Here is an 18,603-nt window from a genome sequence, read left to right as displayed (position 1 = left end):
TTTAAAGTTAAAACAGCTATGAAGTTTCAGTATCAAGGTATAATGTCAATAGCCAACACCTAAGATGCCATATTCTGTACTAGGCTAATATATTTAGTCTTGGGATTGCTGATATTTATGTACTAATAGACTAAAATTCACTAAATTAAATAAAATGTAATTAAAGGAAAAAAGTAATGTGCCTTTCTCATATGTGCTGTGAAAAGTTAAACAGCAGTTGGCTATGCACTTTGTTCTCACCCTGACATCAAGAGTCCTCTAACGGCTCTAAGGACAACAGACCTCAAACATATCTGTGTCTAAGACTCAATGTCTAGAGAGTGTAGGAGCCAATCAATGACGTCAAGGTCTTGGCTCTGGTGTGGACATGTAGGTCAGACATGGCATTTCAGAGATAATTTTAAAGATGAGTACAAGCATGAGTTTTGGTGAGACATGAAAGTAAATAAACCAATCAAGATCAAGAAAGAAATTGGGCTGGAGGGATACATTTATGAATTGATATTAAGCACATGGTTGCATGAAACTGTGTAACCAGAGGGAGTCACCTAAGAAAGAAAAGGAATGCATCCTGAGGTCACTTAGGACTCAGACTCTACTAAGCCAGAGGAGGAGAAGCCAGCGGGAGGAGAGCCCAAAGCATGACAGTGGGGCCAAGACAACGTGCTTCACAAAGACTGGCTGACTGCACTAACACTCCATAAACTAAAGCGAGAAGGTGCTGGAGTAGTGAAAGAAGTAGAGGTCCGCTCCATGAAGGGATCATGTGTTATACCAGTGAGCACAAGATAAAAAGAGACTTGGGAAGGATAGCAGGCTACCAAGAAGAGACTTGATACCCTATGAGCATATACAGGGGGAGGAAATCCCCTTCAGTCATAGGAGAGGGGAGTAAGGGGAAAATGGGAGGGAGGGAGGAATGGAAAGATACAAGGGATGGGATAACCATTGAGATGTAATATGAATAAATTAATAAAAAATTAAAATAAAGAGACTTGGAGAGAAGGAAAAGTCAGGCCACAAAGCAGCCTCTTTGAAGAAATGGGCTAATGTTGGGGCTTGATATCCATTCCATGTTAAAGAGCCAATGAAGGCAAGTTTATATTGAGATGGTGGTGGGGTAATGGGTGCAGATTCCAGCCTTGGAGGGGCAGAATGGCCCTTCCCTCCCCTTTAGGAGGACAGAAGATACCTGGAACATGATGATGCACACCCGTGACTCCCCAGTGCTTGGTAGGTAGAGGCAGAAGGATCCGTAGTTCAAGGTCAGCCTCATCCATACTGTGAGTTCAAGGCCAGCCTGGGCTACATAAAAACCTATGGAGAGAGAGGGGGGCAGAGGGAGGGAGAGAGAGAGGAAGAGCACTATCAATATGTATGTTGAAAACTGTTCCTATTGGTTAAGCTCAACTGACAGATGTTCAATGCTCCGATTTGCCTAAATTCACTCACATTGTTAACACACTTAAGCTTTATTTAACATCATGGTCTTTTTTTTTTTTAAGTGCAAATATTGAAGGAACAATTCAGAAAGAAAAGATAAATGGCAATCAATGTCATGCTGTGCAGGACACACCCTAACTTCTGGGAACCAGGATCTGTTCCCCAGCAACAGATACATTCCTCGGACCTGCAGATTCCCTGTGATGATGGGGTGGCTCCTGCGAGCCTTCTCTGGGACCAGAAGCCTATGCTTCAGGGTGTTCCTGTTGGCCTTTCCCTTGGGCTCCTGTCTATCCAAGGAGAATCTTCACTCAATGTCTCCTTAGACTGTTTTATAAACAACATAGAGTGCTTATTCACCCTTGGTTTATTTATCTCAAAAACCTTATCAGAACGACAAGGATTTTATTATAGACCTAATTGTTTTCTCTTAATTGGGAGGGTAAGATTTATGAATGAAAGCAAAACTCTAGTCATTACTGAAAAGTAAAACATTTTGGCTCATGGTATATTTTAAGTCAAAATACTTTACTGGCTTCTGATGAGAAAGTTGCATCTACTTTTGCCCAAGTTATCATCTCTCATTGGTTTATCCCAATCTTTAATGTTTGAAAATTTATGAAATAGCCTCTAAACATTTTGATCACCTACCTTGCAGGATCATAGAGGACCAAAATAAGAAATTTGAAACTATAAATGCTATTTAAGTATGAGAACAAAATTTAGAATTGAAATAGATAAAATGCACAAGAGACAATAAAGGAACTTTGATAGCAGAGGCAGAAAAAGTGTATATAATCATATTTTTAAAATTATATTTATTTTAATAGACAAATGTTTGTTACTGTGGTAAAAAATGTGACGTTTTAGTATATTAATACATCATAAAAATAAAGTCAAGTTAATTAGTACATTTATTACCTCAGCATAGTGAACAGAGTTGTTATTTCCAGAATGCTAATAGAATAGATGTTAACATTCATACCCCGCACTCTACCTTCTCATTAAGAATTTGGGGTCCAGGTAATGCCAGAAGGCACAGCAAGTGTCTTGGGGCAGGGAGAGTGTACAAGGGCAGCACACTCCTGTATCAGTGCCTCTCAGACTTCCAGTGACACATTAGCCTCTGAGAGTCCTGTGAGGACACAGGGTCTGACTCAGGCAGTCTGGAGAAGGCGCTGAGATCTGCACTTCATATTCTGGGGGTGGCCCCAGCTGCCAACACCCATCCCACTTTTCTAGTAGAAAATCCAGCTATGAAGCCAGTTATGGTGAGAGCCAGCTGTCACACAAAGGGCTGAGTGAGGTACTCTTCAAAGTCTAATGGTGAAGATCACCCTTGGAAAGGGATTTGAACAAGACACTTTGCACAGCCAAGGACCTAAGCTGGAAGGGAGGGGAAAGAGGGAGAGTAACACAGTCATGGTGGCTGCAGATGCCTACACAGGGAGAGACTCATGTCAGCAGGAAGCCGGAGAAGGGCTCCCTTCCCTGAGTGAACATTTAGTCATCCCTAGATGTTAAGGAATTGCATGTTTATCACTGGAAAAGACAACCATGAAAGATTCGCAGACTAACTCAGTGCTCAGACTGACTCACCAAAGTCCTCATCCTCAGGGGGAATCTCTGTTGATTCTAGGAAAAAACACAAAGGGCAAACATGTTTATGTGTAGAGCTTATGGCTTGAACTTCATACCCACTCTCCTGCCCGCAGAGATCCCAGCCATGAGTGTTCACACACAACAACAGGGCAGTGGGGCAGCTGATCCACCTCAGCTGTTCATCCTCCTCAGGACTCTGTCCAATACCAAAATCTGTGATATCAAATCTCAGAAAATGTATCACCTCTATATATAATCTATATATCTGGATTACTTATAATACCAGTGAAATATCAATAATAGTGTAAAAACTACATAAATCACTCTTCTATTGGATATTTTTAAGATTCATTTTTTAATTTTTAAAATTACATGTACACGTGTGCTCACATGGGCTCAAGTGCCTGCAGAGATTCTGGCCTGGAGCTGGAGGTACACCTGACAAGGTTCTTGGGAATCAAACTCCAGTCCTCTGGAGCAGCAGTAATTCCCTTAAGCGATGCGCCATAGCTATGTCCATCACAGTGTACACAGCACTGCAGGCCTAACTGTGCAGTCATGCCAGCAGCTCCTGTCTGGTTAACTCCACTAAGGGCCAGAATGGCTGTATTCATTCCCAGACGTGGATAATCAACATTCACTCTTAACTTAGCAAAATTTGCACAGAGGTGGGAGATTAGGAGGAGGTTTGGCAGTGAGCGGGGAAATGAAGCCACAAACTCTCTCAATTTCATCATGCCTTGTACATCATAAATGATTTGTACGGACTCTAGCACACACGTACTAAAATCCATCATCAGAAAATGGGGCCTTTCATTTTTTTTTACTTGCTATTATTTAAACCTCAGCAGAGTCATTAGACATGAAAAACTCCACATGCATTAACTCCTCTAATTACATGCAGAACAGACAGTGTGGGGGCTGAAAGTTGTGACTGAAAACCAGCGGTGCCACTTTAACCCCGCTGAGTGTTGTCGTCAGCTTTAATGGAACCTCCCTCGGCAATGAAGGCAGCCTGTGCATTCAAGGGTACATGTGGGCTTTGGCTGTGTGTGGGAGGGGTGCTGCTCTTCCAATGAATGCCTCCTTTCTGGTGCTTTAGCCAGCCTGTCAGACCATGAAAGGGATCGAAAGAACCCGAAGTTAGGGGAAAACTTAACTGCCACTCCCCTAAGCCGATATGACTTCTACCTGCATTCCAAATAGGTATTCTTACTACCCACAGGCAAGTGTGGCCCTCACCCTCATCAAGGAAGCTCCTTGTGCAGCGCATGGGAAGCATCACAGAAAGCCACATGGGTCAAAACGTAGAGGACAACCAAACATAGTAGGCTCAACCCCAACCGTTACATCCACACACTAAAGGCTCAGGGAAATAAAAGGAGGAGCAGGAAAAATGTAAATCCCAGAGGACCAGGACAATCACTGCAAAATTCTATCTTCCCATTGGGCAGAGATGCTATACCCATGAAATCTTTATGATATGGTCACCTAAAGAAGACCCAAGCAATGATAACACTGGTAGATATACCAACACACGATTAAGAGCTGACAGGCCCCCACCCTAGATGAAGAACCAGAGGCAGTTAATGCCTGCTCAGAGAGAGGCTCAATCTTCCCCAGGGATGACCTTCTGATTGGTTGTCCAGTACCAAGTGGTCATCGCTGAAAACACGTACATAAAGCACTACTAAATGGACTCAGCAGGCTGTATTTATATACTTTACTATACATGTCACAGTAATAGCTAAAGAAAAGTGGAAGAGAGAGAACAAAGTTGTGTAAGCAGGGAAGTTGAGATCTGGGAGGAATTAGGGGAGGTGGTGACTATGATCGAAATGCAATTATGAAACTGTTAAATAATATTTTAAAAAGAATTCCCTCTATAAAGCTGCCGGACATAAATTACACCTGTCCTCAGCACTGATGACTCTCATCAAACTGACCAATAGGAGCAAATCATTGAAGACTCAAATCAGGACAAAGATTCCAGAGAGAGCCTGGGCGCGTGGCTCAGTGGAAATGTGCTTGTCCCACAAGCAAGGTTGAACAACCCAAGTCCAGTCCTGGAGTGCACACAAACAAGCCAGGAGCAGTGATGTGCACCTGAAACCCCAGCATGGGGAGGCAGAGGCGGGGCTTCCTAGATCTCGCTGGCAGCCATCCTGCCCAGATTTCTGAGTTTCAGGCTCTAAGAGACTCTGTCCCTAGCAATGGTGGATGATATGTAAAGAATGACAGAGATGTCCCCTGGCCTTCACACACACACATGTGCGCACAGACAGACAGACAGACAGACAGACAGACACACACACACACACACACACACACACACACACACACACACACCAGTATACATATGAATATGGACACACACAACAGACTCCAGAAATTCAGGCATGGCTATGTGTGCCTGTATTCCAGGACTAGAGGGGATGAGGCAGGCAGATTGCCAAGAGTGGAGGCCAGCCTGGAATACACAAAGGAACTGGGTCTCAAACATGACAGTATGCAAAAATATTCTGGATAAAACTGTTTATAATGGGGGCTGGAGAGATGGCTCAAAGGTTAAGCACACTGACTGCTCTTCCAGAGGTCCTGAGTTCAATTCCCAGCAACCACATGGTGGCTCACAACCATCTATAATGTGATCTAATGCCATCTTCTGACATGCAGATGTACATGCAGGCAGAGCACTGTATATATAATAATAAATAAATAAATCTTTTTAAAAAACTGTTTATAAATTATGACCAGCTGGGAAACAGTACTAATATCGACAGACTAGATTCTGAACACCTCCTACAGCTAGGACACAGACTCGTTCACACTCTTCACGAAAGCACTGATGCTCCGGATCTTACTCAGCTCCTTCTGCTGTGCTCGGGGATCTGGAGTTCACACTCAAGTCTGAGCGGTCCAGCCAACACAGACGCTAGCGTGCAGTAGCATCAAACATAAAGGTTAGTCGTGATTTTTATGAACACCTCTCCCCTTAAAACCCTGAAGACTATCAGTGGCTGGCTAACACTCATCAAGATGGGAGGCCTTATGGGAGACATATGGCTTCACATGGTTTTCACATGCTGTGTGAAAAAGAAATAAAGGGTCCAGTGTCTAAATACACATCTTGATGCTCAAGACACACAATAAAATGTTCTTTATGAGAAGCTCCATTTCTGTTTCCAAGTTCATAATGTCTGAATTTGCCTTTAGTATCTAAAATATCCTTACACAACATATTGATGTTTATTAAAGTCCAAGGTCAAAACAATTTTCTGTTGAAGACGTCTCATCCTAATAACAGTCAGCCTCTGCCTTCGGCTCAGAGACCTCACCGTGTGGGTAATCAGCTACACTCACTGTTTCAGCTCTATCTAGAACCAGTGCTAGGCAGGACAGACAGATACACAAACCTTCATGGATGCTGCCTTGTCTCTGTCTGCAGGCAATTCACAGCTCAATCACACACATTGCTGTCCAGGCATTATGTCATCTCCTTATTTTACACAAGAGAAACAGAGGCTCATCCATGGATGTGCAGGAGCACATGACCAGAAGCCAAATGAAGAGACCAAGGAAGACAGAGAACGTGGCATTGCTCCTCCAGGATAGACACCACACAGGACCCTTCTGGCTTCCTCATGCCAAGTTTTGCAAATTAGTAAAAGTAAATACATAGGATAATATTTCATGCTTTGTGCATTTATAGTTTGGTTGAGCCACCCTTTTTAAAAAATAAACTTACATCTGTCCCAAAGATTTTTGTGAGAACCTTCATACCGTAAGCAAACTGATTGTGTGTTCAAACACAGGGTCACATTATTCTGAGTCTCAGACAACTGAGAAGGCAGCACCCAGTGAAATAAGTTCCTGTATGAGTGCTCCACTAGTGTTTGGATCTAGGTGTCAAAAACGTAACATGAAGTTTCAGATGACAGTCACTTCCCACTCCTTCTTGCTTGGAAGGTGCTGGGGGGAGAGGGGAAGAGGGCAAGACAGCGGGGCCAGGAGGAGAGGAGGGAAGGGGCTATGATTGGGATGTAAAGTTCTTAAGTAAACTAATTAATTTTTAAAAAGAGGAGTTAGCAAAAGGCATGGAAAGTTTTATTCTTGTATAAGTCTATGCACATGTATGTGAGTGTATATGTGTGTGTAAGGCACATTTGTATATATACATGCACATGTGCACACATGAGTATGTGCACATTTGTTTATTCATGTACACACATGTGCATGTGTATGTATGTGTGCACCTGTGTGGGTATGTGAACACGTGCATACACATGTGTGAAAGTAATTGTATACATATACTTGTGTGTATGTACAGGCCGTGTGTATATGTGTATCTGTGTGTGCATGTATAGGTGTGTACAAGTATGTGTGTACATGTGCACTTGTGCATGCATATGTGTGCAATTGGGTGCATGGGTACTTTGTGTGTACATGTGCATTTGTGTGTGCATGTGTACTTGTATATATACATGTATACTGTATGTGCATGTGTGCAAATGAGTGTATATGTGCGCTAGTATATATGTATATGCACATGTGTGAATGTGTACATATACCTGTGCATATGCACATGTGTGAAAGTATGTGTGTGTGTAAGGGTGCATGTGTGTACATTTGGCACAGACATATCTAATGGAAATAGCGAAAGTCATAAAGCCAGCACAGCTGCATGACAAAGATCCAGCAAAGCTGAGCCACATGATACAGTCACCATCATGTCATCTTTCGCTTCTGGTCTTGATCTCCACATGTTGCATGCTTCAGGAGCTTTTAATATTTGTACAACTTGGGGATACCGGGCTGGTGAGAAATGTATTATGAATAATTTATGACTTCTCCCAGGAGCACCTCTTCTGAGCTTCTCTAGGAACGTCCTGAGTGTACTGCCCCCTACTTCTAGAGAGATACCCTTATCTGGCCGACTTGAAGGTCTTCTTACACCCTGGAGTTGTAACTCAAATAAAGATGCTAGGGGCCTCCTTCTGAGGCTCTGACTCCAAGATACTCTTGAAACATCTGCCCTGCACTTACTCAGCAACAAGATAATCAGAACAAAGTAAACTTTAAAAGGTAAACAAGATTCAGTCAGCTAGGGGAGTTGGCAGCAGATTAGATTAAAAGCCTCTTTCTACTCTATGCTGAGGTGATTACATGGCATATAAGATTGAGGGCCATATCTGCTATACCCCTGAGGAAAAGATACAGCCACAAAGTTAAATTGGCTGGCGTTATCTCTGCTCTACACAGGGCAAAGAATGGTGTAGATAAATGATTAAAGGATGAAGTAGTAAGACCTTCTTTTCTTAGAAAAGTTAGCTAATACAAGGCCACTGTTCCTCATATGACCAAGGAACCAAAGAATACCACGGCTAGATATATAAACTCTATAAGCATATAGAATATAAACATTTTATTATGCCAGAAATAGAGTAATGGCTGCAGCAGCTTTGGCTTTGGCTCTCAGGCTTTTCCTGGGCCTAATGAAAATTAAAATCTTAACATTAAACACTGATAATACACAGCTTGGTACATGACAATCTCCCAGGCTGGCTTGGAGGTTTTCCTTCTGTCTAGTGCCCTTGAAATTTCAAGAGCTCTCAGCCTGAGAACAGCTTGTCATGTTGGAGAAAAATTTGCCTCTAGATTCTTAAAAGTTGGGTTGTGGGGTTGGTGAGGGAAAGGGATTGCAAAAGATAACTCTGCCCTGTCACAGTTCATCAGTGATGAGTTAACTTATGACCACGAGGAAGTTGAGATATGTGTCCAGGGACAAAAGCGATACGATCTTTGTTTTGGAACTACATGCATCTATCCCTGCCCACTGAGCAGTATATAAATAAAGGAGCATCCCGACTGCCAGTCAGTCAGGCTGCGGAGAGACCGCCCTGACCCCAAGCCTGATTCATTTCCCCTCACTGACTTCTTATCTCCTCTGTGGGACCTAGCCATTGTCAGGGCTAGCTCCTGGCACACACACACACGTGTGTGTGTGTGTGTGTGTGTGTGTGTGTGTGTGTGTGTGTGTGTCTGTGTGTGTCTGTGTGTGTGTATGTGTGTGTGTGCGCGTGCGTGTGTGTCTGTGTTCACATGTGTGTACATCATTCAGAAGTTGATGCTGTGTGTCTCCCTCAACTTCTCCATCTTTCTTTTCTCTTTGAAGCAGCATCTCTCTCGGAGAACCTGGTACTCACAGGTCCAGCTAGAAGAGTTAGCAGCAAACCCTTGGGACCCACCTATTGCACCCTGCCTGATGCTGAGATGCAGGTGTGCAGTACCACATCTGGACGTTATAAAATCTTACTCTTGGAAAAAAAAGTGATAGATCTCAGAGGAAATATGATCAGCATTGTGTCTATAGATGGCTGAAATGTGCTGCTCCTCTGTTCAGTTTCACTTTGCTTTGATATATTTTCTAACTTTCTGCAACGATCACAAAGCCACTTTATAGCAAGTTATTTTAAATAAAAATTAACAGGTATAGAAACAGAAATGCAACCCTTGCTATGGGGTCAATATTTGGTACGCACAGTATGTGTTACTGTTTAGAATATTAAAAACTAAAACCCAAGGATGGCTCTCCAGCGTCGCCTTGACAACAATCACGTCCGAGGTTCCCAGCGTACATCTGGCCCTTGCTGTCATTGTCATCGTCTTGCTCTCACTCTCAGCGACAGAGGAGGAGCTTCTGCCTCATGTCAGTGTTCACACATCCAGTTCCCATTCCTGAGCCCACGCCTGGCTCGCACTGAGGACCCACTCACTTCTGACAGCCCCAACGGCTGGTTCTGGGCCTCTGAAGAGCAGCTCTCTGGCTTTGGCCTCTCTTTACAGAGACAGACTCCCAGAGGCGCCAGGAGTTTCCAGCATATTATCCTGGCAGGAGCTGCCCTGGTTGTGCCCCAGCCTCTCAGGGCGGACTCTCTTCAGTTGCTATTGCCTGCTCATGCTCTGTCTGATCTTGCTGTACACATTTTACTGAAGCAGATCACACAGATGCCCTTCTGTGGTCAGCCATACCTCCCCTCACCACCACCATGTCCTGGCTTCCACTTTTGCTGATTGGTCCTTGATACAGAGTCCTGCAGACCATTCACCATCGAAATGATACAAGCCCCGCCCCCACATCATCTGAGGAAAAGGGTGGCTGTGAGCTCATTACTCAAGGCAAGAACTGAATAAGGTATGGGCACAGCAATCACCAGGAATTCACCACTTCCTTCCTTTGTTAAGTTCTTCATCCACACAGTGAGCATTCACCGACCTCATGCTGGGTTTCAAACGCCATGCTGTCCACATAGGTGGACAGGGAGTGCTTATCGTCGGGAGCTGTTTCTAATTCGTTAGGTTGACAGATTTTAAGTGACAAGCACGCTAAATATTTACTTGCAAACACGAGATGATGGGTGCTGTGCAGAGGAAGCACAAGGCATGTAGACTTGAAGTGGAAGGGGAGAAAGAGGTGGCGTTGAGGCCAGGAATCTCACCAAAGAGCAAGCAGCGTGCAGCCGGGAGACAAAGCAAAAAATAGTGCGATCTGTTGAACAACAGAAGTGCCTAGGAGGCCATCATGGTAAGATGCTGAAAAGGATGGGGGAGCAAGTAATCAAAGGTCACAGTGTGAAACCAGCAGCCTCGGGACTCAAACTGATCTGCTGGCATGCTGGCATGCCCCAATCTTCAAGAAGTGCAGCTAATGCCAGCTTATCCGGGCATCATGTGACTAGAGAGAGAAAGCAAATTAGACAAAGAGGTAGCCTTCTGCGGTCTTTCCTCATCCCAAAATATGGGGAGGTCTGGTGGCACTCAGAGGAAGGATAGCAGGATACCAAGAAGAGACTTGATACCCTATGAGCATATACAGGGGGAGGAGGTCCCCCTCAGTCACAGTCATAGGGGAAGGGAGTAAGGGGGAAATAGGAGGGAGGGAGGAAGGAATAGGAGGATACAAGGGATGGGATAACAACTGAGATGTAATATGAATACATTAATAAAATATTTTTTAAAGGATAAGCTGAAGAGGAAAGGGCACCAAGAGCAAAGAGACAGGAAGAGCTAACTGGCACACACTCTGCACAGTTGATAGGTGTCAAGACAGGATGTCATTTTCCTGCCCCTAAAGAAAAGCCTGAAGGTTAAAGACCACGTCACACATGGATCATAAAACTTTGCTAACCGTCCAATTACATCTCCCTTTAAAAGTCAGAGGCAAAACAATAGGCGCGCTTCAGTCCAGGGAGGGACAAAGGGAAGAAAAGCGCACAACTGAGCGAGCAGAGGCAGGCGATGGAGCATCCAGTGAACCAGAGATAAGGACTGAGCAGCCGCAAGTGGAGGATCTGGGCCTCTTTCATTCACAGTCACTGGGCCGTGCAAAGCCCAGGCTCAAACCAACAGAGAACAAAGCACAGCCCTCAAGGCCCAAAGGGAAAGCAAGGAGGCTGGGTACCAGGCGAGGGGCTGAAATGGGAGGAAGAGAAACGGAGGAAACGGGATGGAGCATTAACATGTGTACTCCTTAAAAATATTAGCATGCATTTACTTTCCAAAGCACAAGGTTTCATTGCAGCATCTTATCCATGTCTAATAACACTGATCGCATCCCTCTGTCCTTCCCCTTCATCCTGCTCCTTCCCCTGAGCCCTCCTGTGCAGACCAGACCTTCTCTTAATTCCCCAACTCAACTCTAAGTAGCTGCTACCCGGGGGTGATGCGTTTTGTGGTTGTGTTGCGGTTTTGTGTGGATGTTAGGATGTCTGCCAAGATACACCGTCAGCTCGGCGTCACCCATACCCGCTGACAGCAGTGGGCTCTGTGGAATGACAGGATTTATGAATCCTGTGTGAGTTTTTAACTTGAACTCCAATGAGCTGGCGATGACAATGACCATTTTAAACATACCTGTGATAACTGATTAAATAGAACATATTTTATGTTCTAAGATTCGATGAGGGAAAAAGCATCATTCCTTTTTTCTTTCTTTCTTTCTTTCTTCATTCATTCATTCATGTTTTATGCAATAACATTGTCATCTTGGTTTTTTTCTCGACTTTACGTGCAAGGACCATGCCTTCATCTTTTGTCTCCAGGCACATCTAATGTTTTTATAAATGCCTATTAAACATGCCAACAAAAGAGGGGGAAAATGACATTTCAATGAACAAGAGTTTAAGTTCTGTGACCTCATAGGACAAGGTAGGGACCAGTCTGTGATCAACTACTCCACAATTAAATCCTGTGTCCTTCCAAACATTCTGGTCCTCCTCCTTGACACTTTGAGCTTAAACACAAGCATAAATCACTCTAACTACAGCAAGGTAATTTTAAGTAGAGGTTGGCCTTCAGCCTGAAGTTTATTCCCTGTCTCCCCAACTGATCCTCTATCATATAGACCATAAGTCAAAAGAACATCTCCAAAATTCCTGCTCTGGCATCAAAATGCATATTAACAATTCATATAATTAGCATATCCATAAAGGAGCGCCCTATGCCAACCTTGCCTTTGATAAGTCACAACTTATCCTGCCAAGGTCTGAATAGAATTAATTTGTTACCACAGAAATTCATGTGGAAATGTGGTCTCCACTGTGGCTGCGTTGGAATGTGGGGTGAGGCACTTCCAGGGCTCCTCAGGAGTGGTTAGTAATATGTTAGCATTTAGATCTGGTATGACCTCCAAAGACTCGGGAGCTAAGGGCTTGCTCACCACAGTGACACCAGTGGACGGTGGTACTGATTGAAGATGGTGGAAACTTTCAGAGCTGTGGCTGCACGGGAGCCTTTGGTTCTTTGGGACAGGATCACAAAGACAACTATGGGACTTTCATTTTTCTTTCTCTTCTTCTTCTTTGAACAACTTCTTCTTCTTCTTCTTCTTCTTCTTCTTCTTCTTCTTCTTCTTCTTCATTTCTTCTTTTCATTTTGTTTTTTGTTTGTTTGCTTGTTTGGATGGTTTGTTTTTTGTATTTTCAGAATGAGATTTTTCTGTGTGGTAGACCTGACTATCCTGGACTCACTTTGTAGACCAGGCCAGCTTCGATTTCACAGAGATCTGCCTGTCTCTGCTTCCTAGAGTGTTGGGTTTAAAGGTGTGCACCACCACAAGTGGCTTCTTTCTTTCTTTTTCTTTCCTTCCTTCCTTTCTTTCTTTCTTTCTTTCTTTCCTTCTTTCTTTTTTTCTTTCTCCCTCTCTTCCTGTACTTTTTTTGTCCCTCTTGCCAGGACTCTGGGCTAACCTTGTCTATATCCAGTGGTACACATTTTAGAAATCTTTCATGACCTCATGATGACTCCGTTGCTTCATGCTCCAAGGCCGTACAGAGGTAGACAGAGTCCAGGGACTCGCTGAACCTCAAGCCACACTGCCCAGCAATTGGCCACAGGGACCGGCCTTACCTTGCATCTCCTGCTGTGGCTCCTCCCGAGAGCTCAGTCTCCCCTGACCTCCATCTTCCATCAGAAGGAGCCTCAGCTAGCTCCCTTCATGCAGCATATCTTGGCCCACTCACTGCTCACCTGCCCTTCTAGAATCTAACATAAACTTGTGGGGTTTCCAAAAATACCCATTATTCCAAACATTCTTCATTTAATGACTCATAATTCTCGTTAATTGTTCCTGTAAAAGGCTGCCATTGAACGATGATTGAACCAAGGCCAACTTTGATTCTTTATACTACGTTTGGATCTATTAATTTCTTAACATATCATTTTTCAGATGCCTTTTCCTCTTTATGGAGGTAAGCATATGACAGCCAACCTGACAAAGGTTTGTCCAACCAAATATATTTATGGAATATTATTGTATTTTACACCATTCAGGCACCAGAGTTAACAAGAAACAAGACAGACATGGGCCTTGCTCTGCTGGAGCTTAAGAGAAGGGTATAGGCAACTAAAGGTGAGCCATTATTTAATTACTGTTTTGAGGCACCATAAAGAGGAGGTGTCACAATGGTAGGAACAAGGAAACCTGACTCTGCATTGTAGGTAAGAAAAACTCGTGAGTTACAAACAGACAGGAATCTCGTAGATGAAAGGTCAAAAGGGCTTAGTGCTTCAGCTGGGAACTAAAGAACTTGAGAAACTTCTGAGGGAGGAGTTAAGGAATGTCACCAGGGGAGGTGGGGGAGGCAGGAAGTATGGGGGAGGTAGGGAGGGAGGATGGGGGAAGTAGGGAGGGAGGATGGGGGAGGCAGGGAGGATGGAGGAGGTAGGGAGGAAGGGGGAGGTAGGGAGGGAGGATGGGGGAGGTAGGGAGGGAGGATGGGGGAGGCAGGGAGGATGGGGGAGGCAGGGAGGATGGAGGAGGGAGGGAGGGAGGATGGGGGAGGTAGGGAGGGAGGATGGGGGAGGTAGGGAGGGAGGATGGGGGAGGTAGGGAGGGAGGATGGGGGAGGTAGGGAGGAAGGGGGAGGCAGGGAGGATGGGGACAGGAGTATGGGGGCAGGAAGAGGTAGAAGGATGGGAGGAGGCATATTTGGGAGTGTAAAGGCTGGGTGGATTTTTTTTTACTGTGATATCAGAGGGACACAAAGAATTCTAAGCAGGAGAAACATTTATGTTTTTGAAAAATCAATCTGGCTGCAGTGTGGAAAATACCTGGAAAGACATAGGAGTTCATTTGGGGAAATGAAGTAGCTTCTTTGTGAGGGAAGAGAGCAGCTCAGTGAAGGAGATGCCAGGGAGAGAGATGTAGATGGCTGACTCAAGGTGTCCACTGTGGTCACCTCTCTAACTAATGGGGCTGAAGACCTGTGTTGACTTGCTTCTGATGAGATCTCTGAGTGAAACTGTCATGTGTCCTGAGTGAATTGAATAAGTGAGTCTGGAGCTAAAAGAAAATGCGGGAATTACAAGATGCATCTCCAAGAGATGAAAGGCAAAAGTGGTGAAGTCCAAGGATAAAATCCTACACCCTCACACAAAGGAAGGTAGGCAAAGGGAGAGGAAGGTGTCTGCTTTTCAAATTCTACAACTAAAGAATGATACTTGTTTATTTTTATGTTGTACATATTTTAGAGTCAAGGTTTCAGTCTGTAACCTGAGACTCAAGAAGAGCCTCCCACCTCAGCCATTCGAGTGCTTGCACTACAGGTGTGACCCAGTGTGCCCAGTTTATTTATTCTTAAATTGAGAGAATGGCAGAGCCAGTAAACTACATTCTCCAAAGCATTACAGCGATGGTGAGCTGAGCACAAAACTTCCACTGTGTTTGCACCTCGCATTAAACTTGCTTCACTAAAAGTACAGTAGAGAAGCCGGGGCTTTCATTCATTCATATTCTTGTATTGGGCATTTTACTAGAATTAATGCTTGGTCCATATCTGTTTCCTATAGTGCATACATTTCAACCTCACCCAGCCCTACACAATGACCGCCAGGCAAATACTCATTAAGTATCTCCCATCTATTGGAGCCTAGGAATGCAAGGATGCTCAAAATAGGCACAATTCCTGCCTTCTTCAGGTTACAGGCTACTAAGCAGATAGAAAATGGAATAATAAGCACATGAATAAAAATAGTTACGAATTATGCCCAGCACTTGTGAAAAAAACCTGCAGATGCCACGACAGCACATTATTAGGAAACTGCCGTGGTTTGCGTCAACTGTTCTGGAGGCTCATGTGTTTGAATGTTTGGTCCCCAGCTGTTGGAACTATTTTGGGGTACCCGTGCTTTGCTTTCTGGGCTGATGGGATATGTGCAAGCATCCCCCACACTCCTGGCATCACCATGACATTCCCATCATGATGACTGGACCTTCAAGCCGTGACCTCCACGTGCACCATGTGAGGTAAGTTCACCCGACTAACACATAAACACACAAACACACGGAATTTTTTAAAAGAAGAGTATGGACCTATATGGGAGAAATAAACAGAGCAAGGCAGGGTCCTCAGAACACTGGACTTTCTTAAGAGGAACACGCCAGGTGACCCTTCCAATATTCCTGAGCACAGTCTGGAAGTTTCCAGACCATGGACCACAGAGGAAGAACCACAAGATTTCACAGCTCTTAAAAGTGCTGGTCAACATGGTTGCAAGGCCACCTGACCTGATCCACACATCTGTGGGTCTAAAATAATGGGTCAGGAGGGACAAAAAGACATATTAGACCTGATATAGACAAGACACGATGTATATGTGTTTGAGAACATCACAAAAACACTATAAAAATAGTGTTTAGGATACAACATAATTAACAGTGTGTATATCTTTTTAAAATATATTTTATTTATTCATATTACATCTCAAATTGTATCCTCCCATTCCTCCTTCCCTCTCATTTCCCCCTTACTCCCTCCCCTATGACTGTGACTGAGGGGGACCTCCTCCCCCTGTATATGCTCATAGGGTATCAAGTCTCATCTTGGTAGCCTGCTATCCTTCCTCTGAGTGCCACCAGGCCTCCCCATCCAGGGGATGTGGTCAAATATGGGGCACCAGAGTTTGTGTGAAAGTCAAGTTAAAATAGCATACTTATCTTCAAGTTAACATGCAATTATCAAGCTTCCTAAAGTAAGATAACTAGGCAGTATTGTACAAAACAGTTTCCAATTTGCAGAAAATTAAGCCCACAAAACCAAAAATGTCAACAACAACAGGCAGAAAAACATGGAACATGAGGCGGACCTAGACACACCAGGAAATCTCAGAGCTATTCCAACTGGTCAAAAACAGCAGAGGCAAAACTTAAAATCTTTAAGTAGCATGGGGAAAGACACTTAAGTGTGGGAAGAAAGGTGGGGAGCAGAGTCTCTGCAGAGATCTGAGGCAAAGATGACTCTTCAAACATGGGAGGAGAAAAGTGATAAGGACTTGAGCTTCTATGGACAGGAAAACCCTTCAAAACAAAGGTTAAATTAAGATGCTTCAAGCTAGCAAAAAAATGAGAAATTTGTTACTACCCCCACCCTGGAACTGATGCCCTATTAAGAGTTTTTCCAGGCCTGAAGTCAATCAGAAAGTTGGACAAGCAGACAAGCAGAGGGTATGGTAAATTCATAGATGAATACAAAAACCGAAGCACACAACTCACACAAAGATATGTGCAAACACATAGTTAAAAATTTTAAAGGAGCCACTTTACAACAAATTCTGGAAGGGTCTACTAGCAGTTCCTCATGTCTGAGTGTGTAGTTCTCTGCTGCATGGCTCGGGGGAGACTGAGTCAACACACAGCTCATGAAGGCTTGGGGATGAAAAGGTAAACACTGTACTAATCAGATGCCACTTGGTTAAAATGCTACTCTCTAGTTGAGAATAAAGGACCTCGGAGAATCGGGTGAGATGTGAGCACATATGTAAGGATGACCACAGAAGTCTCAGCCATGTACCCAGAACAGGGTTCCACAGGGAAAGCTACTGAGCGGGAAAGGTGGCTTATGATTCCCAGGGTCTCCACAAAACCTCTGGTCTCAGCAAGTGCTTAGTGAGGGACAGCAAAATGGCTCAGGAAATAAAGGCACTTGCTGTCCAAGCCTGAGTTCTATCCTAGAGACACAGGAAGTGTGGAAAGAAAGAACCAATCCACACACAGATCCGTATTCTAACACCAGTCACCTCTCATCCTCACACTCTCCCCCCCCCCTCTCTCTCTCTCTCTCTCACACACCCACACACACACACACACACACACACACACACACACACACACGTTATTAGAACGTTTGACTGTGGCATTGTACCTGGAGAGTAGAAAGGAAACCTTATTTGTTCTGACTGCAGACAAGGCACTGCCCACAGAGATGAGGAGAATCTCCCCCTCAGGAGGCACAAAGCTGACTGACACAACAGGAACTTGAGTCTCTCCACTGCTCACAACCATGTCTCTCCACTGTAACCCATGTATGAGAAACGCTTTACCCCATCCCTGCAGCCTGTGTGCTAAGAACAAGCAAGCACAACCAAGCAGTAGAACCTTCCCTCTGTTTGTGCTGCTCTGAAGATGCCCAAGTTCCTAAGCTACTGGAAGTTACGTCCCGATTGCTTGCTTCCTCAAAGCATTCTCTGCAGTGGGCTGGGTGGGTTGTTCTAGCTGTGTGAGAAGGGGCAGGAACTGTGGCAGCCTCCCTGGCATGAACCTATGGCTATTTCTCATGCACAAGGCAATCTCATGCTTGCACTGTAAACATCACTTAGCGATCCGCTTAGTAAGGTCACGCTTCCTCAGCAGACAGCTCCAGCTGTGGGATGGCCCCTAAAGTTACACTAGGTGGGTGTCTGCTCATTAGTGAGCCTTCTACCAACTGAGCTGCAGCCAGCAGAAGTATTGATCTGGGAGAAACAAGAAAGCTAATATCCTCCAACTATTGCTTAACCCTTGGTTATTCCCTCCAAAGCATATGTTTCTATTCTTCTATGTCTACTGGGAGGAGTACACATGTGTGTGGGTTATGTGTACATGTATGAGGCCAGAGGTCAATCACAGGTGGTGTTCCTCAGGAGCTATCCATCCTGTTTTCTGAAACGGGGCCTCAATGGGATCTGAGGTGACTGACTAGGTTAGATTGGCTGGCCTATGAGCCCCAGTGACCCATGGGTGAT

The 18,603-nt window shown here is 44.4% G+C and overlaps 1 protein-coding gene across 5 annotated transcripts in view; it reads right to left on the bottom strand.

Annotated features, from left to right (window-relative positions):
* The window catches only part of SLC44A5 (solute carrier family 44 member 5), a 282,035-nt gene that overhangs the window by 123,988 nt on the left and 139,444 nt on the right, over positions 1-18,603 (bottom strand). Inside the window, exon 5 of one of the 5 annotated variants that reach the window (XM_084755472.1) lies at positions 3,043-3,078. The exons of the other annotated variants lie outside the window; for them this stretch is intronic. Within the exon in view, the coding sequence (XP_084611598.1) occupies positions 3,043-3,078 (36 nt within the window). The remainder of the gene's footprint in view (positions 1-3,042; positions 3,079-18,603) is intronic. 5 annotated transcript variants of the gene reach the window in all.

Source organism: Acomys minous (genome assembly GCF_964271855.1).
Source record: "Acomys minous genome assembly, chromosome: 14".
Taxonomy (NCBI): Eukaryota; Metazoa; Chordata; class Mammalia; order Rodentia; family Muridae; genus Acomys; species Acomys minous.
The sequence above is the reverse complement of the archived record's forward strand: the minus strand, read 5'-3'. Positions and strand labels throughout refer to the sequence as shown.